Source organism: Clupea harengus, unplaced genomic scaffold (assembly GCF_900700415.2).
Source record: "Clupea harengus unplaced genomic scaffold, Ch_v2.0.2, whole genome shotgun sequence".
Classification (NCBI taxonomy): domain Eukaryota; kingdom Metazoa; phylum Chordata; class Actinopteri; order Clupeiformes; family Clupeidae; genus Clupea; species Clupea harengus.
Genome location: NW_024879981.1, coordinates 1 through 16658, shown reverse-complemented (window position 1 = coordinate 16658; position 16658 = coordinate 1). Strand labels below are relative to the sequence as shown.

General features: G+C 43.0%; 5 protein-coding genes across 5 annotated transcripts; 2 read left to right on the top strand and 3 right to left on the bottom strand.

Annotated features, from left to right (window-relative positions):
* Positions 1–448: 448 nt before the first annotated feature.
* On the bottom strand, positions 449–820 carry LOC122131044 (histone H2B 1/2-like). The gene is made up of 2 exons (XM_042705962.1): positions 695–820; positions 449–613 (listed from the first exon to the last, which is right to left on the bottom strand). The coding sequence occupies exons 1-2, from the start codon at positions 818–820 to the stop codon at positions 449–451; spliced, it is 291 nt and encodes a 96-aa protein (XP_042561896.1).
* Positions 821–8207: 7387 nt separating this feature from the next.
* On the bottom strand, positions 8208–9080 carry LOC105892247 (histone H2B 1/2-like). Its single transcript, XM_012818495.3, has one exon. It carries the CDS (start codon positions 9058–9060, stop codon positions 8686–8688), a length of 375 nt encoding a protein of 124 aa, XP_012673949.2. The 5' UTR covers positions 9061–9080; the 3' UTR covers positions 8208–8685.
* Positions 9081–10200: 1120 nt separating this feature from the next.
* LOC105891697 (histone H4) lies at positions 10201–10795 on the bottom strand. The gene has a single exon (XM_031562485.2). The coding sequence runs from the start codon at positions 10780–10782 to the stop codon at positions 10471–10473; it is 312 nt and encodes a 103-aa protein (XP_031418345.1). The 5' UTR covers positions 10783–10795; the 3' UTR covers positions 10201–10470.
* A 194-nt stretch (positions 10796–10989) lies between these two features.
* On the top strand, positions 10990–11597 carry LOC122131039 (histone H2A-like). Its single transcript, XM_042705957.1, has one exon. The coding sequence runs from the start codon at positions 11019–11021 to the stop codon at positions 11394–11396; it is 378 nt and encodes a 125-aa protein (XP_042561891.1). The 5' UTR covers positions 10990–11018; the 3' UTR covers positions 11397–11597.
* A 4571-nt stretch (positions 11598–16168) lies between these two features.
* On the top strand, positions 16169–16627 carry LOC122131038 (histone H3). The gene has a single exon (XM_042705956.1). The coding sequence runs from the start codon at positions 16196–16198 to the stop codon at positions 16604–16606; it is 411 nt and encodes a 136-aa protein (XP_042561890.1). The 5' UTR covers positions 16169–16195; the 3' UTR covers positions 16607–16627.
* Positions 16628–16658: the final 31 nt, after the last annotated feature.

Here is a 16658-nt window from a genome sequence, read left to right as displayed (position 1 = left end):
TCAAGTCCCCCGAGTTTGAAAACTTCTATGTGCGCGTGGGACTGGCCGTTTATTAAAGTTTACTAATACATGTGATGAACACTATTTGCCTTGTCTTAATGATTAGGGAACCTTTCCAGCCACGTGTGTAAGCAAACGTGCAAGGAATACGGTCATATTTATGGGGAGTTTGTTTAAATACAAACCAATTTTATGCAACATGTAACTATTAGTGGAAGTACCAGCTACTATCTTTTGAAGAATGACAACGTTGAGCAGGTAGTTGAGTATACACATCACAACAATGAATATGCCCACCGTAAGTGCGCAGGTGCGTACACCTAATGTATAAGACAATAGCGCTAGGATAATTGGGCCGTTTGGCCGAAAGGCATTGGATTGACTTTTCCATGAAAAGGTGGGTGGCTCTTAAAAGAGCCTTTGAGTTGGAGAGCGTTAAGATAACGCTTTACTTGGAGCTGGTGTACTTGGTGACGGCCTTTGTTCCCTCGGACACGGCGTGCTTGGCCAGTTCACCGGGCAGAAGCAGACGCACTGCGGTCTGGATCTCCCTGGAGGTGATGGTGGACCTCTTGTTGTAGTGAGCCAGGCGGGAAGACTCCCCAGCGATGCGCTCGAAGATGTCGTTCACGAAAGTTCATGATGCCCATCGCCTTAGAGGAGATACCGGTATCGGGGTGGACCTGCTCAGCACCTTGTACACGTAGATGGCATAACTCTCCTTCCTGGTCTTTCGGCGCTTCTTGCCTCCTTTAACAGCCGTCTTGGTCACGGCTTTCTTGGATCCCTTCTTGGGCGCTGGCTTCGCTGGTTCAGGCATTGTCAATCGAGATTGTGGGTTTACAATATGATAACCAGGGAGTGTGCGAAAGATATATATAGTAAAGTATATTGTCAAATGAGCAACCTGTTTCTTCACCCAATGAAAACAATCGACATCTGCCGCCATGGTCCTCGGTTGCCCGTGATGTGGCTAATATTCTGGAAAGGGGTGGGGTGATTGTGACAGCCACCGAGCCGACACACACACACAATCATAGACATCTAAATATCTACCGTATGTATGTCTTTGCACCCCAAATCCCACCTCCTTTTCCGTTTTCTTTCAAGAGGCATTCTGGACTTTTAACAACAGTTAAAGTACAGACTAAATAATACATTGTGGCCATTTTTCTGTCTTAGCATCAAACCCAATGTTGCCTTTTATTGGTAAACTGATTTTGAGAAATTGAACTTTGCTTCCAGGCTAAGCAGCAAACTGTGCTATGCTAGTGCTAGCTGCTATAACGGTGTATCCTGGTTGCTGTGGTTGTCTAGTTGCTATGCTAAGCTAGCTAATAGCCTTAAACTGTACATACAGACTGAGGAGAAACAACATGGCGCTACCCATCTCTGTTGCTGGTACTCTAAGCTAGATCCGGGAGGAACTTGCTCTGGAGAGCGAGGAAGACAACCATTCCTCCGATGAAAGTGGTGACCAGTGGCGGTTCTAGACAATTTTTACTAGGGGGGCCAAGGAGGGACCAGTGTTTAACCAGAGGGCCACGTAAAAATTATAAGATTTTTGTAACCAATAGTAGCTAGGTAGTCATATATAATATATAGTAATAATATAATAATTATAATAATAATATTATAATAGTATTGTTTTCTGTTTATAGTTTCTTCAAATTTAGACTTTTTTAAATGTAGTATTTTCTAATTCTAGTGGTTGGTTAGCTGGCGAACACATTCATGACAACGAACATATCGTCATACAAAATTGCTCCACCAGAAATTTCGGGCTAAAATCGCCACTGCTATTCATACTAAAATCTAAACATGTGCTTTTTTATGCGATGTCTCCTTTAGGATTTGTTTTTGGCGTTGATACAATCGTGAATAATTACTGTCTTATCAAACCTAAACTCTCCTGAGCAAGCTAGAGCTGTAGCTGATAGCACATCTAAATGAGACAGAAGGACAGCGATATTTGGAAAAGACATTGATTATTGGCTGCGATCCATATTTATTAACTTCAACTTTATTTTGTCCCTCAAAGTCTACAAAGCATTTGCCCCAACGTTCTTTTCCCGACATTTACATTTATCATGTACATAATCCATCCCCATACACCGGAGATTTCAAGAGTACAAATGCCCATCAATATGCAGTTGCAGGATGGGTGAACGACACCAAGATATGGCATCTGGAGACAAAAAATATGTATGTGATCACAGGTCATGTAAGTAATTCAAACAGCGATTATCAACCGTGTTATTTTAGTGGTGGTTAAGAGTGCCAACATGGGCTAACGAGTTGTAGCTAAAGCTTTTAGTAAAGGGCAAAACAGCTCGCTAGCTATTAGCACTCTAGCTTGCTCAGGAGAGTTTAGCTTTAATAAGACAGTAATTATTCACGATTGTATCAACGTGCTGCATTTCAGTTAACAGGTCAGTCATTCCCTAAATCTTTTGCAATAGAACAAAATTCTTTATGTGGGTTTCTTTGGCGACAGTTGTCGCATCCAACAGCACAACACATCCCGGGCATTTTAACTTTCTGTGGGTTGTGACCGACGCACAGCTAGACTACTGTGTCCGTGTTGGACACAAATATGGCGGCACTTAGACACACGTCACATTGTGTGATACAGAAGCTGTGATACATTGTGAGATACAGAAGCTGTCCACAGAAAAGGGGAAGGTTCAGACGAGGTTTATTTTTTAAAGTTGCCACCAGGCTGAAGTGTGGCATTTGCGCCACTAGAGGGCAAAAGTGCAGTAGCTTCTCAATGGGAACTGCCACTTTCTCGTTTTACTGGCGCCGACGCGCTGTCTTACCCCACTGCCTCCACAAGAGGGAGACTGTCTGTAGAGAACAGAGTTCCAAACGGGGTTATAGAAATGCTACTCAGCTGCAGTACATAAATGTCGCCACCAGAGAAGACTTGTCAGAGAGAGATGTGAACCTTCTGAGAGAGAAGTCAAGATGATGTTATTATTATAATGATACTGATTTGTAGACATAACAATGCAGCTTGCATATGTTGAGTATATCTGCTTTAAAGTATTTTAGCTGACTCAAAACCGATGTCAAATGCATAAGCCTACTTACAGTTTTTCTCGATTGCTTAAACACAATTTTGACTGCTTTGTTTTGTTTTTCATTTCACTCGCACAATTAGCACAACCACACACCCAATGAGCAAAACACCTCAGATCCATTGCAAAATGAAACACTCTTGTAAAAACTATACACTAATTTAACAAAACAATATTTTGTTACCATATGAAACACACACGTTGCATATGACTGAATTCTGTTTGTACCACTTACACACTGCTGTTATAAACCTAAAACACTTTTAGCAATTCTACTTCTCAGTGATTACAGTAGTGTAAGTAAAGTACACAGAGAAAGTGCAAATATACAATAAAGTCAACAAACACTACACAAGACCAATGCTGCAGACTGATAAAAATATAATTTAATCCTCTCCATATACCCAAATCAGTCAACATGTCAACATGGAGAATCACAGCAAAACATGTCCCAGTTTTCATGCTACTTCAGTAGTGTGCATAACACTGTAAGCTCAGCAAATATCAGACAAACGTAAAATGATGTTTCCAGTACAGGTTACAATTCCATTAAAAAAAGATCAGAAAAAAACTGAAAATACAGTACAAATAAAGTTGTTCCATTTTACCCTGATGTCTTTTTAGGATGTGTGCCAGTGTTGACTGAGAGACCTGATGGACATTACTGTATTGAAAATGGCATGGTCACCGATAATGTTGGCTTGAATTTATCTGAGCCTGATAGCATTATTTGCCAAAACCATGTTTATGATCTCTCTCTCTTGTTCTTGCATGGGCCCCCGTCCTCCTTTCAAGTTTATTTGATACATTTGGTCTTCTTCTTCTTTGAGCACGTTTTCCTCCTGCTTCAGGTCTTCCTCTTCCTCTACATCCACCTCGACCTCTGCCTCTGGCATGGCCTCCGCCTCTTCTTCTTCCTCCTTCTCCTCCTCCGTGGAATCCCTCTCACCCTCACTCTTCCTCTTCCATTTCGGGTGAAGACAGATGAACTCATCTGCTGCATTTCTATAGTGCTTAAACCTGTTTGGTGTGTCTACAATTAAGCAATCCTGTGTTTGCGCACTTGATGGCTGTGTTTATTTGACAGGCTCATAAGTGTGGTAATTTGACAGAGTGTTTTGGAATTGCAAGGAAGTGACCTCTTGATATACTTCTGTGTCTAAAGCATTCAAGTGTGTTTAGTGTTTTGCAAATCACTTGTGTGTATTGTTTTGCAAAAAGTGTGATGTTGACATGTGCTTATAGTGGTGCAAATCTGAGCCGTTGTTTTGCTCCTTGAGTAAAGGTTTTGATAATTGTGTAATACTTTTGATTTTAGTGTTTATCCAATCGTAAAAAACTGTAACAGGGGGAGGCTGTCCACAGAAAAGGTGAAGTTTCAGACGAGGTTTGTTTTTTAAAGGAGTCTCCTTTGTGTGAAATGGCAGCTAGTTATCAAGCTGATGTTACAAATCTCCTCAATTTAACTTATAAAATTGAATTACTGAAGACTGAGTGTGAATGGAAATCTATTGGTGATTACAAACCTCTGCAGTCATCAGTTAATGTACAGCCACTCTAAAACACAACTCTGAAGGTGGATAAAGACCCAGTTTAGGGGATTACGTGTCTGATTCACACAGAAACCCAGTAAACACACTGAGCACTGAGGTGAGATGACTGAGATACAGAAGCTGTCCACAGAAAAGGGGAAGTTTCAGAAGAGGTTTGTTTTAAAGTTGCCACCAGGCTGAAGTGTGGTATTTGCGCCACTAGAGGGCCAAAGTGCAATAGCTTCTCACTGTGAACTGCCACTTTCTCGTTTTACTGGCGCGGACGGGCTGTCATACCCCACTGCCTCCACAAGAGGGAGACTGTCTGTAGAGAACAGAGTTCCAAACGGGGATTTAAAAATGCAACTCAGCTGCAGTAATCCTCTCCATAGGTGTTAGCGTTATCGTGCTGCTCTCGTTGGGATTGAATGGGAGCGGTATGCTGCCTGCTCAAAGTTGGCAATTCTTTAACTTCATGCAAGTGAGAGTCACCCGAAAGCCAATCAGTTCGGCGTGTGTGTGATTTTGAAGACAATGTTATTCAGAGGGGCGGGAGTAATCAAAACAACTGAAACAAGATGGCAGACTCTCGGGAGTCTGTTACTAGGTAATCTTTTATGTGAATAAAGGTGTTTACACGACTTTTTATATGTCTACATCGACTCGGTTTGCCGTATATATGCTACACGAACGCTGTCAGGGCAAACAGAATATTTTAGGTCTTAAGTGAAGTTCTCGACCGTTATTGTTAGCTTGCTGCTAACACTTTAACTGAACATCCATTGAGAACACATAATAGTTAGCTAGCTGCTGAGTGACAGCTGCAACATCTATCATTATTTTCATGAGTTCACAAGCTAATCTGCTATATTAGCGCTGCACTGCAACTGAACTTGCTACTTCACAGACAAACTGATTTTTATTACAGTTTTTCTCCATTGCTTTGGCTCATTTCACGAAACAGAAATTACATTCTCAAAACAACACGTGCAAACCTCCAAACCACTGTGCACTTGTTCACAACAGATTTGAATTTCTCATTCCTTTAATCAAATTGCAATTGTATTAGCACATTCTTGTAAATGACAAGTACAATTGCCTACAGTTTGCACAAATTTCAAATGATTTAGCACATCTTTGCAAATGGTTAGTTTAAATTGCCTTCAGTTAGCCCAATTACCAATTGAATATATCTTGCTGGTCTAAACTGACTGTTGCTTCTCAGTCAAGTCGTTGTTCTCTGCAAAACATGTTGGCATAATTTCCTTGTGTACATCATCACCTGCACAATAGTTCACTCCACTGTCAAAATCCTTCAGGCACATAATACCATGAAAAACATCATGGTATATACTGTAATATGGATCTCTTGGATCATCGGCCTAATTTTCAGGTGCAACTAGAACTTTAGTATTCAAGGGGGAGATTCACACATCCGATCACCAATCACACGGTAAGTTTAGTTAGCTGACAGGTCCTATCCAGGAGTATAAATGCTTCCATCAAATATCTATAGCTTGACCAAGTTCAGTACAATTTATGAACATGGAAGCACCTGGCCAGGGAAACAACCAAGAGCAACTGCCTGCTCGAGGAAGAGGAGGAAGAATAAGAGGAAGAGGAGCAAGGGTGGATGTCCCAGGCCAGCGCGGGGGCAACATCACCATGTGTACTGCCATTTCAGAGAATGGTGTAGTCACCCACATTCCCAGTCTTGGCCCATACAACACCCAGAAGCTCCTGGTGTTCTTGGACCGCCTGCACTCTGATCTTATCCCTCTACATGAGGGGGTTTGGTAGGGCCTCACTTGCCTACATTTGTTATTGTGTGGGACAATGTTAGCTTCCACCGTGGCCCGCTCATCAGGGCGTGGTTCACTGCCCATCCAAGGATGCTGATGGTGCTCTTATCACCTTACTCCCCATTCCTCAATCCTATCGAGGAGTCTTTTTTTGCATGGAGGTGGAGGGTCTGTGAGCATCGGGCTCTAAACCAGAGGTCCCTTCTCCAGGCAATGGATGCTGCTTGTGTCGATGTCACAGCAGATCAGTGTAAGGGATGGTTGTGGCATGCACGCCGATTCTTCCCCCGTTGCATAGCAAGTGAGAACATCAGATGAGATGTTGATGAAAATCTGTGGCCAGATAGACATGAGCGCGAGGATGAGCAGGAGAGTGAGGACGAAAACTAAACTTCAGCTTTGCTTTACTTTCCTACTGTATGTGTTGTTACAGTAGTGTAGGCTATACATCATTTTAGTTTTGATGTGCTTATTGTTTGACAGTATATTGTGCTGTACACATTTTTTGTTTCTGTTTGGCAATTACTGTAACAATTTCCATGGCAGTATGAGTGCAATACAGTATGTGATGTGAAACCTTGTTGGCTCCTCTTGAATTACATAATCTTTTTTCTGTTTGATACACATAGTATTCTGGAAAGAAAACATCTACTACAGTAACCATTCAGTGTCAAAGGACTAAGCCAAGATTGAAATGTGCACATGAGGGATATTTCTATGGTCCACTGCCATACTGACAAAACATCTAAACGTTTTGACCTGCAGTGTTTAAACAATGCCAAAGGGACTTTTCATTTTGGGGGCACTGACTATTTGTATGAGAAAAGGAATTAGTTTTGACTGATGAGTTGTGGGTTTTGGGAGAGATATGACCTTTTGCAGGTGTGCCATAGTGTTTTGCTAAACCATCTAGGTTATTTTGGCAAATGTATTTAAAGCTTTGAGAATGTCCTTTTTTTTTCGAGAGATGAGCCACAGCAATTGAGAAGGAAATTTTCATTTTGGGGGCACTTACTATTTATATGAGAAAATGATTTGGTTTTGAAGCTTGAATTAACTGTTTTGGGTGAGATATGACCTTTTGAAGGTCATCTATGTAGTTGTGCCCAATGCACTTAGAGCTTTGAGAATGTAATTTCTGTTTCAAGAGTTGAGCCAAAGCAATGGAGAAAAACTGTAATACAACCCCCGAAGCTGAATATTGCCTGGCGATAGAACGCATGTGTGGACACCGAGGGGAAGTTTCAGAAGAGGTTTGTTTTAAAGTTGCCACCAGGCTGAAGTGTGGTATTTGCGCCACTAGAGGGCAAAAGTGCAGTAGCTTCTCACTGGGAACTGCCACTCTCTCGTTTTACTGGCGCGGACGGGCTGTCTTACCCCACTGCTGCCACAAGAGGGAGACTGTCTGTAGAGAACAGAGTTCCAAACGGGGATTTAAAAATGCAACTCAGCTGCAGTACATAAATATCGCCACCAGAGGGAGCCTTGTCAGAGAGGGCTGTGAACCTGCTGAGTGAGTGAAGATGGTGTATATTTTATTATTGTAATGATACTGATTTGTAGACATAACAATGCAGCTTGTATATGTTGAGATTATCTTGTTCTGTACATCTCTACACACCAGTCAGATAGAGATTGTTTGAAAACCACACTATTCAGGCAGAATTCTCTGTAACTCTTTGCATTAATGTTTATTATGTTTGTTTACTGTGCGACCTGCACTGGTTCAATAATAGGTTTGTTTTTACTCTTAAAATGACTTAGTTTTACAGAAGCATCTGACAATAACCTATTCAAGCACACTATTAGTGGATGGACACTTTATTTATCCCGAGGGAAATGTAGTGCTCACGTTAGACAAAGTAATCTCATGGAAACATATGCAGGTTAACTGACACACAAAAATAGATTCGAACAATTTAACAGAGATGAATCGTCATAAGTAATAGGTTGTTTCTCACTATAGTGTTACGCCATGTTGTCTTAAGACATGTATGCTCAACAGTGATGAGGATCATGTAGTACACATTCGTCGCTCTAGATTTCTATTGGCCAAGCTTGACATCACACAGTAAAGATATATATGTAGTGTACCAACAATCGGTCACACTGAACGAAGTCGACCATGCGGTAGTGAATCCTTAAGATGTATATGTTCACTCCCTTGGAGACATCCGATTAAAACATATCATTGGCAGATGGGAAGCTTTTAACAGAGAACGTGGGTGGCTCTTAAAAGAGCCGTTGGTTGTCAATTAAGGGTCAATTTTACTTGGAGCTGGTGTACTTGGTGACCGCCTTGGTTCCCTCGGACACGGCGTGCTTGGCCAGCTCACCGGGCAGAAGCAGACGCACTGCGGTCTGGATCTCCCTGGAGGTGATGGTGGACCTCTTGTTGTAGTGAGCCAGGCGGGAAGACTCCCCAGCGATGCGCTCGAAGATGTCGTTCACGAAAGAGTTCATGATGCCCATCGCCTTAGAGGAGATACCGGTATCGGGGTGGACCTGCTTCAACACCTTGTACACGTAGATGGCATAGCTCTCCTTCCTGGTCTTTCTGCGCTTCTTGCCTCCCTTTGCAGCCGTCTTGGTTACGGCTTTCTTGGATCCCTTCTTAGGCGCTGGCTTCGCTGGTTCAGGCATTGCTGCTTCAATGGTTGATATCGTTTAATGTTCACACCGTGATCATCGTTATAAATACAAAACCGTATGCAAATGAGCCACTGTGGTACCTTCATCCAAACGACCCTATTCGCCTGCGTCATATCCAGAAGCGAACCGGGATTGGCTACTTCGTAGAAAGTGGACGAATCTATGGCACCAGCTCATTGGGCTACACAGAACGCCATTCCAACGTCTGTTTGTAGCTTCCTTTCCATTTACCATGGAAGTATTTAGGTCGTTTTGCGCACATTAACACGTTCCTCAAAATATTGTGTTCATCTGTCATTCATTTAATACCTCATTAAGTACCTCAAAGGGAACAACCCGCTTAAGACGCCCGCCTGTTCACTACCTTGGGGGAGAGATGCATTTCTTCAGATAGCTTCCTCACACAAATATACAAAAGGACACTTTTAATAACCTTAAACGATTTAAATGGAAGAGTTCAATTTGCATGAAATGATAGCTAGTTATTTAGCTGATGTTATAGTCTCCGCGATTTAACTCATACAATTATATAGGAAAAGGTAGAAACCCTCAGGGTGCTGTCAATGTGCAAGCTGCCAATTGAATGGTGATTTAAGCTACTCTATTGGGTTTATATATTTGTAAATCTGACTTTGAAAGAGTTACTGCCCTACCAGCCATGAACGTCAAGGCATACACAGTGGGTTATTTGTCCCACATATGTTCATGTGCAAATTAAACAACAATCAATTGTTTATGTTGACAACTCATGTTCTACAGACACACCATATAATTCATATCAGCATGCTAACGTTATATGTAGCTTATTAGCAGCTAAACGCTGACGGCCGTATCTTGTATGTAAAGTACATTTTTGGGAGTTTTCTCGCCTAGATCTTTCAAAAGTTATCGAGAAATAGACACTGTACTATCCGATAACACCGTTAATGTAACCAGCAATAATGGTTGATGTGACTTGCGAGGCACCGGTCAGCCAACTGTCGAAACATTAGCTAGCACGTTAGCCTACGCTAGATAGCCTGCAACGTTCTTGCAGTGTACCAACGCTACCTATTTTGACGGCGAATTTCGCCGAAAGGTGACTAGTTTGCACCTGTGAATTTCATTGTCGGCAAGAATATAGTGATGATGACAGGGACAGAACTGCGACATGGTTAATCTACCACAAAAGCTGTATTCAAACTACAAGTCAATACCTTCACGACGCTTAAAATCCATCAAATGTACGCAATGTATCTGCAAGACTAGAGATTGCTGTAAAGGAGGCACTGACACACTAAGTACATGCTTCTTCCATAATATTTATAAACACAAATGTTCACAGAACATGGAAAACCACTTTCAGGGAAGAAATGGGTGGCTCTTAAAAGAGCCTTTTGGTTGGGTAATGTAGAGTACACTTTAACCGCCGAAGCCGTACAAAGTGCGGCCCTGACGCTTCAGAGCATAGACCACATCCATGGCGGTGACGGTCTTTCTCTTGGCGTGCTCGGTGTAGGTGACGGCATCACGGATCACATTCTCCAGGAACACCTTCAGCACACCACGAGTCTCCTCGTAGATGAGGCCGGAGATTCGCTTCACACCACCACGGCGAGCCAGGCGGCGGATGGCGGGCTTTGTGATTCCCTGGATGTTATCACGGAGAACCTTGCGATGACGCTTGGCGCCTCCTTTTCCAAGACCTTTCCCGCCTTTTCCTCTTCCAGACATTCTCTGTTTTTCACAAGTAAGAAAATCAGTATGAGGATTTTGGTGCGTGCTCGGTGTTCTTTTAGCAGGAAAGAGGACCTTTGAGAGGACTGCAGAATGGTCGCAATCTAGTCGCCTTCTGATTGGCTCTTAGCTATCGCTTGCCAGCAAAAGGAATATCCTTGGGCGAGTATAAGAACCCCTCACTTGCATCTGAGAACTAGTCTCAACTTGTCAGCATACCAAGTCTTTGAAACATGAGTGGAAGAGGTAAAACCGGAGGAAAGGCGAGGGCAAAGGCCAAGACACGTTCATCCAGGGCTGGACTCCAGTTCCCCGTGGGTCGAGTTCACAGGCTGCTCCGCAAGGGCAACTATGCCCATCGTGTTGGAGCTGGAGCTCCGGTCTACATGGCTGCCGTGCTCGAGTATCTGACCGCTGAGATCCTGGAGTTGGCCGGCAACGCTGCCCGTGACAACAAGAAGAGTCGTATCATTCCCCGCCATCTGCAGCTGGCTGTGCGCAACGACGAGGAGTTGAACAAGCTGCTCGGCGGAGTGACCATCGCTCAGGGTGGTGTGCTGCCCAACATCCAGGCAGTGCTGTTGCCCAAGAAGACCGAGAAATCCAAGTAAAGTGACCGCTGCTCGGCATCGACCAAAAGGCTCTTTTAAGAGCCACCCACTTCATCATCTGAAAGCGTTCCAAATTTGTTTCTTTATAATTTTCGGTGAAACAAACATCACCACTAAGTGCCTTACATGACCAAATACCCTCAATTCATTTGAAAAAGATATGGTTGGCTAATCGTAAAAATAACACTATCCTTAACAGTCCTTCCCCCATCGTCGGAAATGTTTCTTTACTTGATTGTGTGATTTAGTCTACAGCTTGAACTCGAGGGTTACGGTTCTTCTCACTTAAAGCAGCAATACGGAGTTCTGTTCAAAAACTAGTAAGCTAACTACCTAAAACGCATGTAAAAACCTTGCAAACACCACCAACAGCCCAGTTGACACTGATAGAAGCTTGCTAACACACTACTGGTGTCTTTTGGCAGTTTAGCTGGCAATGTCATGCGTGTGAAAGCTTTTCTTTTCTTCCATATTTTCAGGGTGTACCAGCCCGTTACACATAATCAAATAGGGCATATCCTGGATGGCTAGTGGGGAAGACACAGTTTATCTGTCCTTCACATGACCATATGCTATCAAAATGAATTTGAGGATGGTACCAAAACTAGTTGCCTATAAAACCATACCTCAAATTGTTGCATAGTGTAACTAAGAACAATGGTCTGTTATAGAAAGATTAAAGTTCATATAGATAACCCGTTTACAAGTTTATTACAAGGCCTTGATAAACGGCACATTCTAAACTATAAATACAACTCAACATCAACATCAAATTACTCATTATTGTGCTTAATTTATTTGGTTTTGATTAACCACTTACACTAGTTTAAGGATTAGCCTGATTTTGCTTTCACCCTTTGATGACAAGCCCCCAAAATTACCGATTAGGGGTGCTTCCAATTAAAACCGTGATGTAAGAACACTTTGTAACATATGTTAATGTGTGATATCTCATTTTAAAGCTAATAGTAAGGAGTACAACACAGCACAAAGTTTTTTCATTTTTCAATGGAATTAATTCATTAAAAAGATATATTTATGCGACCTTTTATTAATTATGCACATACATTGAAACATACTCAATCAGCCATATCTTCCTAAAATTTCAGCTTGATCTGAGCAAAACCTCAAATATTACAGCCCAATATCTGGCGTCCTCCACATTATGTACATTTCAAAATATGTAGTTCCAGTATAATTCAGTGTGATAAAAATATGTTATTCCAGTTTGTAGGGAAGGGAGAACGTAGTCACCCCACCCGGACTTGAACCCGGGTCTACAGGGTGCCAAACATGCACTCTGACTGCCATACCAATGAGCCAGGCTGATGAACAAGGAAACAATGAGATGCAAACCCAGACAACGATGACCTCACGATACACATAGATAGATAGATGATAGATGGATACTTTATTAATCCCGAGGGAAATTTAGATCATCCAGTAGCTTATACACATATACACTTATACACCTCACCGACATACATACATAAATCACATATACATACACATAGGGAGAACATTTCCACACAGAGTGTTTCCAGATACAGGAAAATGGTCTGACCCTATTGTAATGTGCAATGATTTTGACAGTGTCTGTGTCCAGGAGGAAAGCGATCTTGTGCAGCTGGTGTGGATAGTGCAAAAAATATAAATAATGTTCTTGTGCTTGAGAGGATGGGTAGCGCACCTGTCTCAGTGCTTGTGCTTGTTGCTGTGCCATACCTGGAAGCAATTGAGCTTATTTGTTAGGTGAAGGTAGACCTGACACTGAGGAGCCTCACAGTACGTCCTGACCTTCAGTTCAACTCCCGTAGCAGCATAACACACCTTGCAGTTGCGCTTCAAATCAGATACCTTTGGGATATGCTCCGTTTCATATTCCCCTTTTTGTTGTTGTTCAGCGGGGGGTCGGTAGACTGGAGGTGTTCCGTAGTCCTCGAACTCTGCCAGCTGCCTGACCTACTCCTCTCTGTACTCCGCCACCGAAAACTTTGTAGGCCGCTTGAGGTCATCGTTGTCTGGATTTGCAGCTCTGTGTATTTGAAACAATATAAAACTGTTTACAACTGCAATGTCAATCACGTGGTAAAACAACACCTTCCACCACCTCCTACATTTCAGAAGAGAATTATTTTTTGACATCAATTGGTCAGATCTGTCAACTCCATCAATCATGTAGTGATTGTAATTTTGTATGGCTCGCGGCTGTTTCACTTCAACGTTTGTCCACTTATCTTGAACTTTTTGTTTCCGTGTGACCGTGACGAAGCTATTAGCGGTTTCAATGGAGGATAAAAGGGTGACTGGTCTGTTATCCACCCATTGTAACGCTAAACACTCTCCGTCCCTTTCCCATCTCATACTTCCTCGCTCCGTCTTTTTTGCCCACTTTTTTCCATCTTTCATTCCGTCAGGAAAGCCTCTCCTGTCCTCCGCCGCTGTTCCTGTTGAAGGGATGTCGAGTCGGAATAAGTCCTTCACCAGCTGAACTGATGTGTAAAAATGATCAAAGTAAAGGTGGTATCCTTGATTTACCAGGGGCTGCATCAGCGTCATGACAACATCGTACGCCAATCCATGAACACTGGGTTGTCGTCCAGCATCTCTTCCGGTGTACACATTAAAATCACAGGTGTAGCCATTGCTACTATCGGTTAGCACCCATATCTTCAGACCCCATTTAGTTGGCTTGTTTTTTATATATTGACTAATTCCAGATCTGAGCTCACTCTTCACCATTCGCTCCTCCACGGCCACATTTTGAAAGGGCTGATACAGAGCTTGGCAGCGCTCCTTGAAATGGTCGAGGAAAGTTCTGAATTTTCTCAGCTTATCATCTCCATCCTCAGCAGCACTGGGGTCCACGACATGAAACATGGCCATCAGGGCCTTGAACCGCTCCCGTGACATAATAGACCTGGCCCAAAGCCCGTGGTACAGGGTCTTCGTGCTCCAGTATCGATGGAAAGAGCTAACATCCACCAGACCACAGTAGAGGATTAGGGCGATCATCTTCTTTATTTCTCCAGGGCTCGTGTCAGTCCACGTCCCACTCTTGTCAGCATAAGACTTCTTTTCCTCAATGACACGCCTCGCATAAGCGTTAGTGTGAGTACAAATGTCCTGAAGGATATGCGCAGAAAAAAATAACTGGAAAAAATCGAGAGCCCGTGTCATAGTCCCGCTAAGAACAGGTGTCTCTAAATGAATGCCAGCAGGTCTTCTTGGTGAGAAACCTGGAAGCTGATTTGGGTGATCTGGGTCATCATAGCTGCCGTGTCCTGTGTGCCGATTCTGTACTGGTCCGACTCTCCTGGCTTGTCGGCCTCTTGCCCCTCTCCCTCTCGCTGGTCTTGGGTTGGCTGCCAGAATTTCAGGAGCACCCTCATCGCTGCTCTCCTCGTGGCTAATATCGCCATTACCTAAGCTGAAAATCAGAAATTGATCAGAAAAAGAACCAGTTCATTTTGTATTATTCTTTTACACACACACACACACACACACACACACACACACACACACACACACACACACACACACGTATATATATATACATATATATATATATATATATATATATATATATTATTGTACAGACGTGAAATTACAAGCACACAAAACCTTGATGTCTCAAATCAACAACGAAATATTGACATAACTATACTGAAACCATAAGTAACCGTCAAAATTGTTCATGAATTAGGTTAGAACAATCTGTTTAAAGGAAAATAAATACTCCTTTTCTTCTAAATTTCGTGTAAGTCCCTGCTTGCTTATGCCTTTCAAACACCAAGATGGAAACAGAATGTGCTTTGCTAATAGTACAAGCTGAGTACTAGCGAGTCGCGGGAAAAGAAAAAAACATGTAAATGTTCGCCCTCAAAAATGTCTTATAAAGCTACAAATCTAGCCAAGTTGAGAGCCGAACACAAACTGATCACGTTTATTATTTACTCCGAGAAACAAATGAGGAAAGCATGTATTTCAGTGCACTTCTTGGGTGTGTGTATTTACCATGAAACTTACCTCATGGCAGAAACAGAGTCGGAGTCATTTTCTCCTGCGCTTTCTCCTTCCAATCCTTGGTTCAATTCGAACTCTTCTCCACTAGAAAGCCCACCAACCTCTGAATCTACACTACTTTCTTCATCACTCTCATCGTTCATAATAAAAACGACTACTTCTTGTGGGGGAAATCGCTGTTGCTCGCTGCGTGGTCGTTTACTCGCCGATGCCATGTTTGTTTCTAACCTCAAAGAAGCGTGGCTTGATTTGATACACCACGTGGGACTAGCCAATCAATAAGACGGATTCACAAATCATGCAATCTTATTGGATATCTCTTGAGGCTTTTGTAAAACAGTTTATGCTCACAAATAGGTTATTATTCGTTGTCATGGCACCAAAACGTCATCGTTCCAGAAGGAACGATATTTACACGGGGCGGCACAAACCAATAATATTTTTTAAAGTACACATGTTTATTAGTACACATTACAATTCGAGTTAAATGTTTTAGGACGTTTAGTTATTAAACAAAAGAGAGTTTACATACACTTAGTAATGATGTGGGATTTTGGTTAGAGTGAACCGGAAGTGAAAAAACAAAGCATACAGATTCGCGAGCTTGTGGGTTGGGTTTACTTGGGCGCCTTCCTGTTCTGACCAATGATCGTCCCGCACGCTCATGACTATGACCCAATCGCTGGAGAGCAGTATGTGCTCGACGGTATAAATCGCCACTTTGAGTCAACAAAATTCACACTGCTCGCAGTACTTCGAAGTCGTTGAACATCATGGCAAGAACCAAGCAGACCGCCCGTAAATCCACCGGAGGCAAAGCCCCAAGGAAGCAGCTCGCTACCAAGGCTGCCCGCAAAAGCGCCCCAGCCACCGGTGGTGTGAAGAAGCCCCATCGTTACAGGCCCGGTACCGTGGCTCTGAGAGAGATCCGTCGGTACCAGAAGTCCACTGAGCTGCTGATCCGCAAGCTGCCCTTCCAGCGTCTGGTCAGAGAGATCGCTCAGGACTTCAAGACCGACCTGCGCTTCCAGAGCTCTGCCGTCATGGCTCTTCAGGAGGCCAGCGAGGCTTACCTGGTCGGTCTGTTCGAGGACACCAACCTGTGCGCCATCCACGCCAAGAGGGTCACCATCATGCCCAAGGACATCCAGCTGGCTCGTCGCATCCGTGGAGAGCGTGCTTAAGTAACATTTTTATTCAGAAACCAAAAGGCTCTTTTAAGAGCCACCAAACTGT

What these genes read in the sequence shown, in the direction of transcription:
- LOC105891697 (XM_031562485.2), bottom strand. Translation starts at nt 10,782, where the DNA reads ATGTCTGGAAGAGGAAAAGGCGGGAAAGGTCTTGGAAAAGGAGGCGCC.
- LOC105892247 (XM_012818495.3), bottom strand. Translation starts at nt 9,060, where the DNA reads ATGCCTGAACCAGCGAAGCCAGCGCCTAAGAAGGGATCCAAGAAAGCC.
- LOC122131038 (XM_042705956.1), top strand. Translation starts at nt 16,196, where the DNA reads ATGGCAAGAACCAAGCAGACCGCCCGTAAATCCACCGGAGGCAAAGCC.
- LOC122131039 (XM_042705957.1), top strand. Translation starts at nt 11,019, where the DNA reads ATGAGTGGAAGAGGTAAAACCGGAGGAAAGGCGAGGGCAAAGGCCAAG.
- LOC122131044 (XM_042705962.1), bottom strand. Translation starts at nt 820, where the DNA reads ATGCCTGAACCAGCGAAGCCAGCGCCCAAGAAGGGATCCAAGAAAGCC. An exon ending in ATGCCATCTACGTGTACAAG is followed by an intron (nt 614 to 694) that starts GTGCTGAGCAGG and finishes GACATCTTCGAG; the next exon opens with CGCATCGCTGGGGAGTCTTC.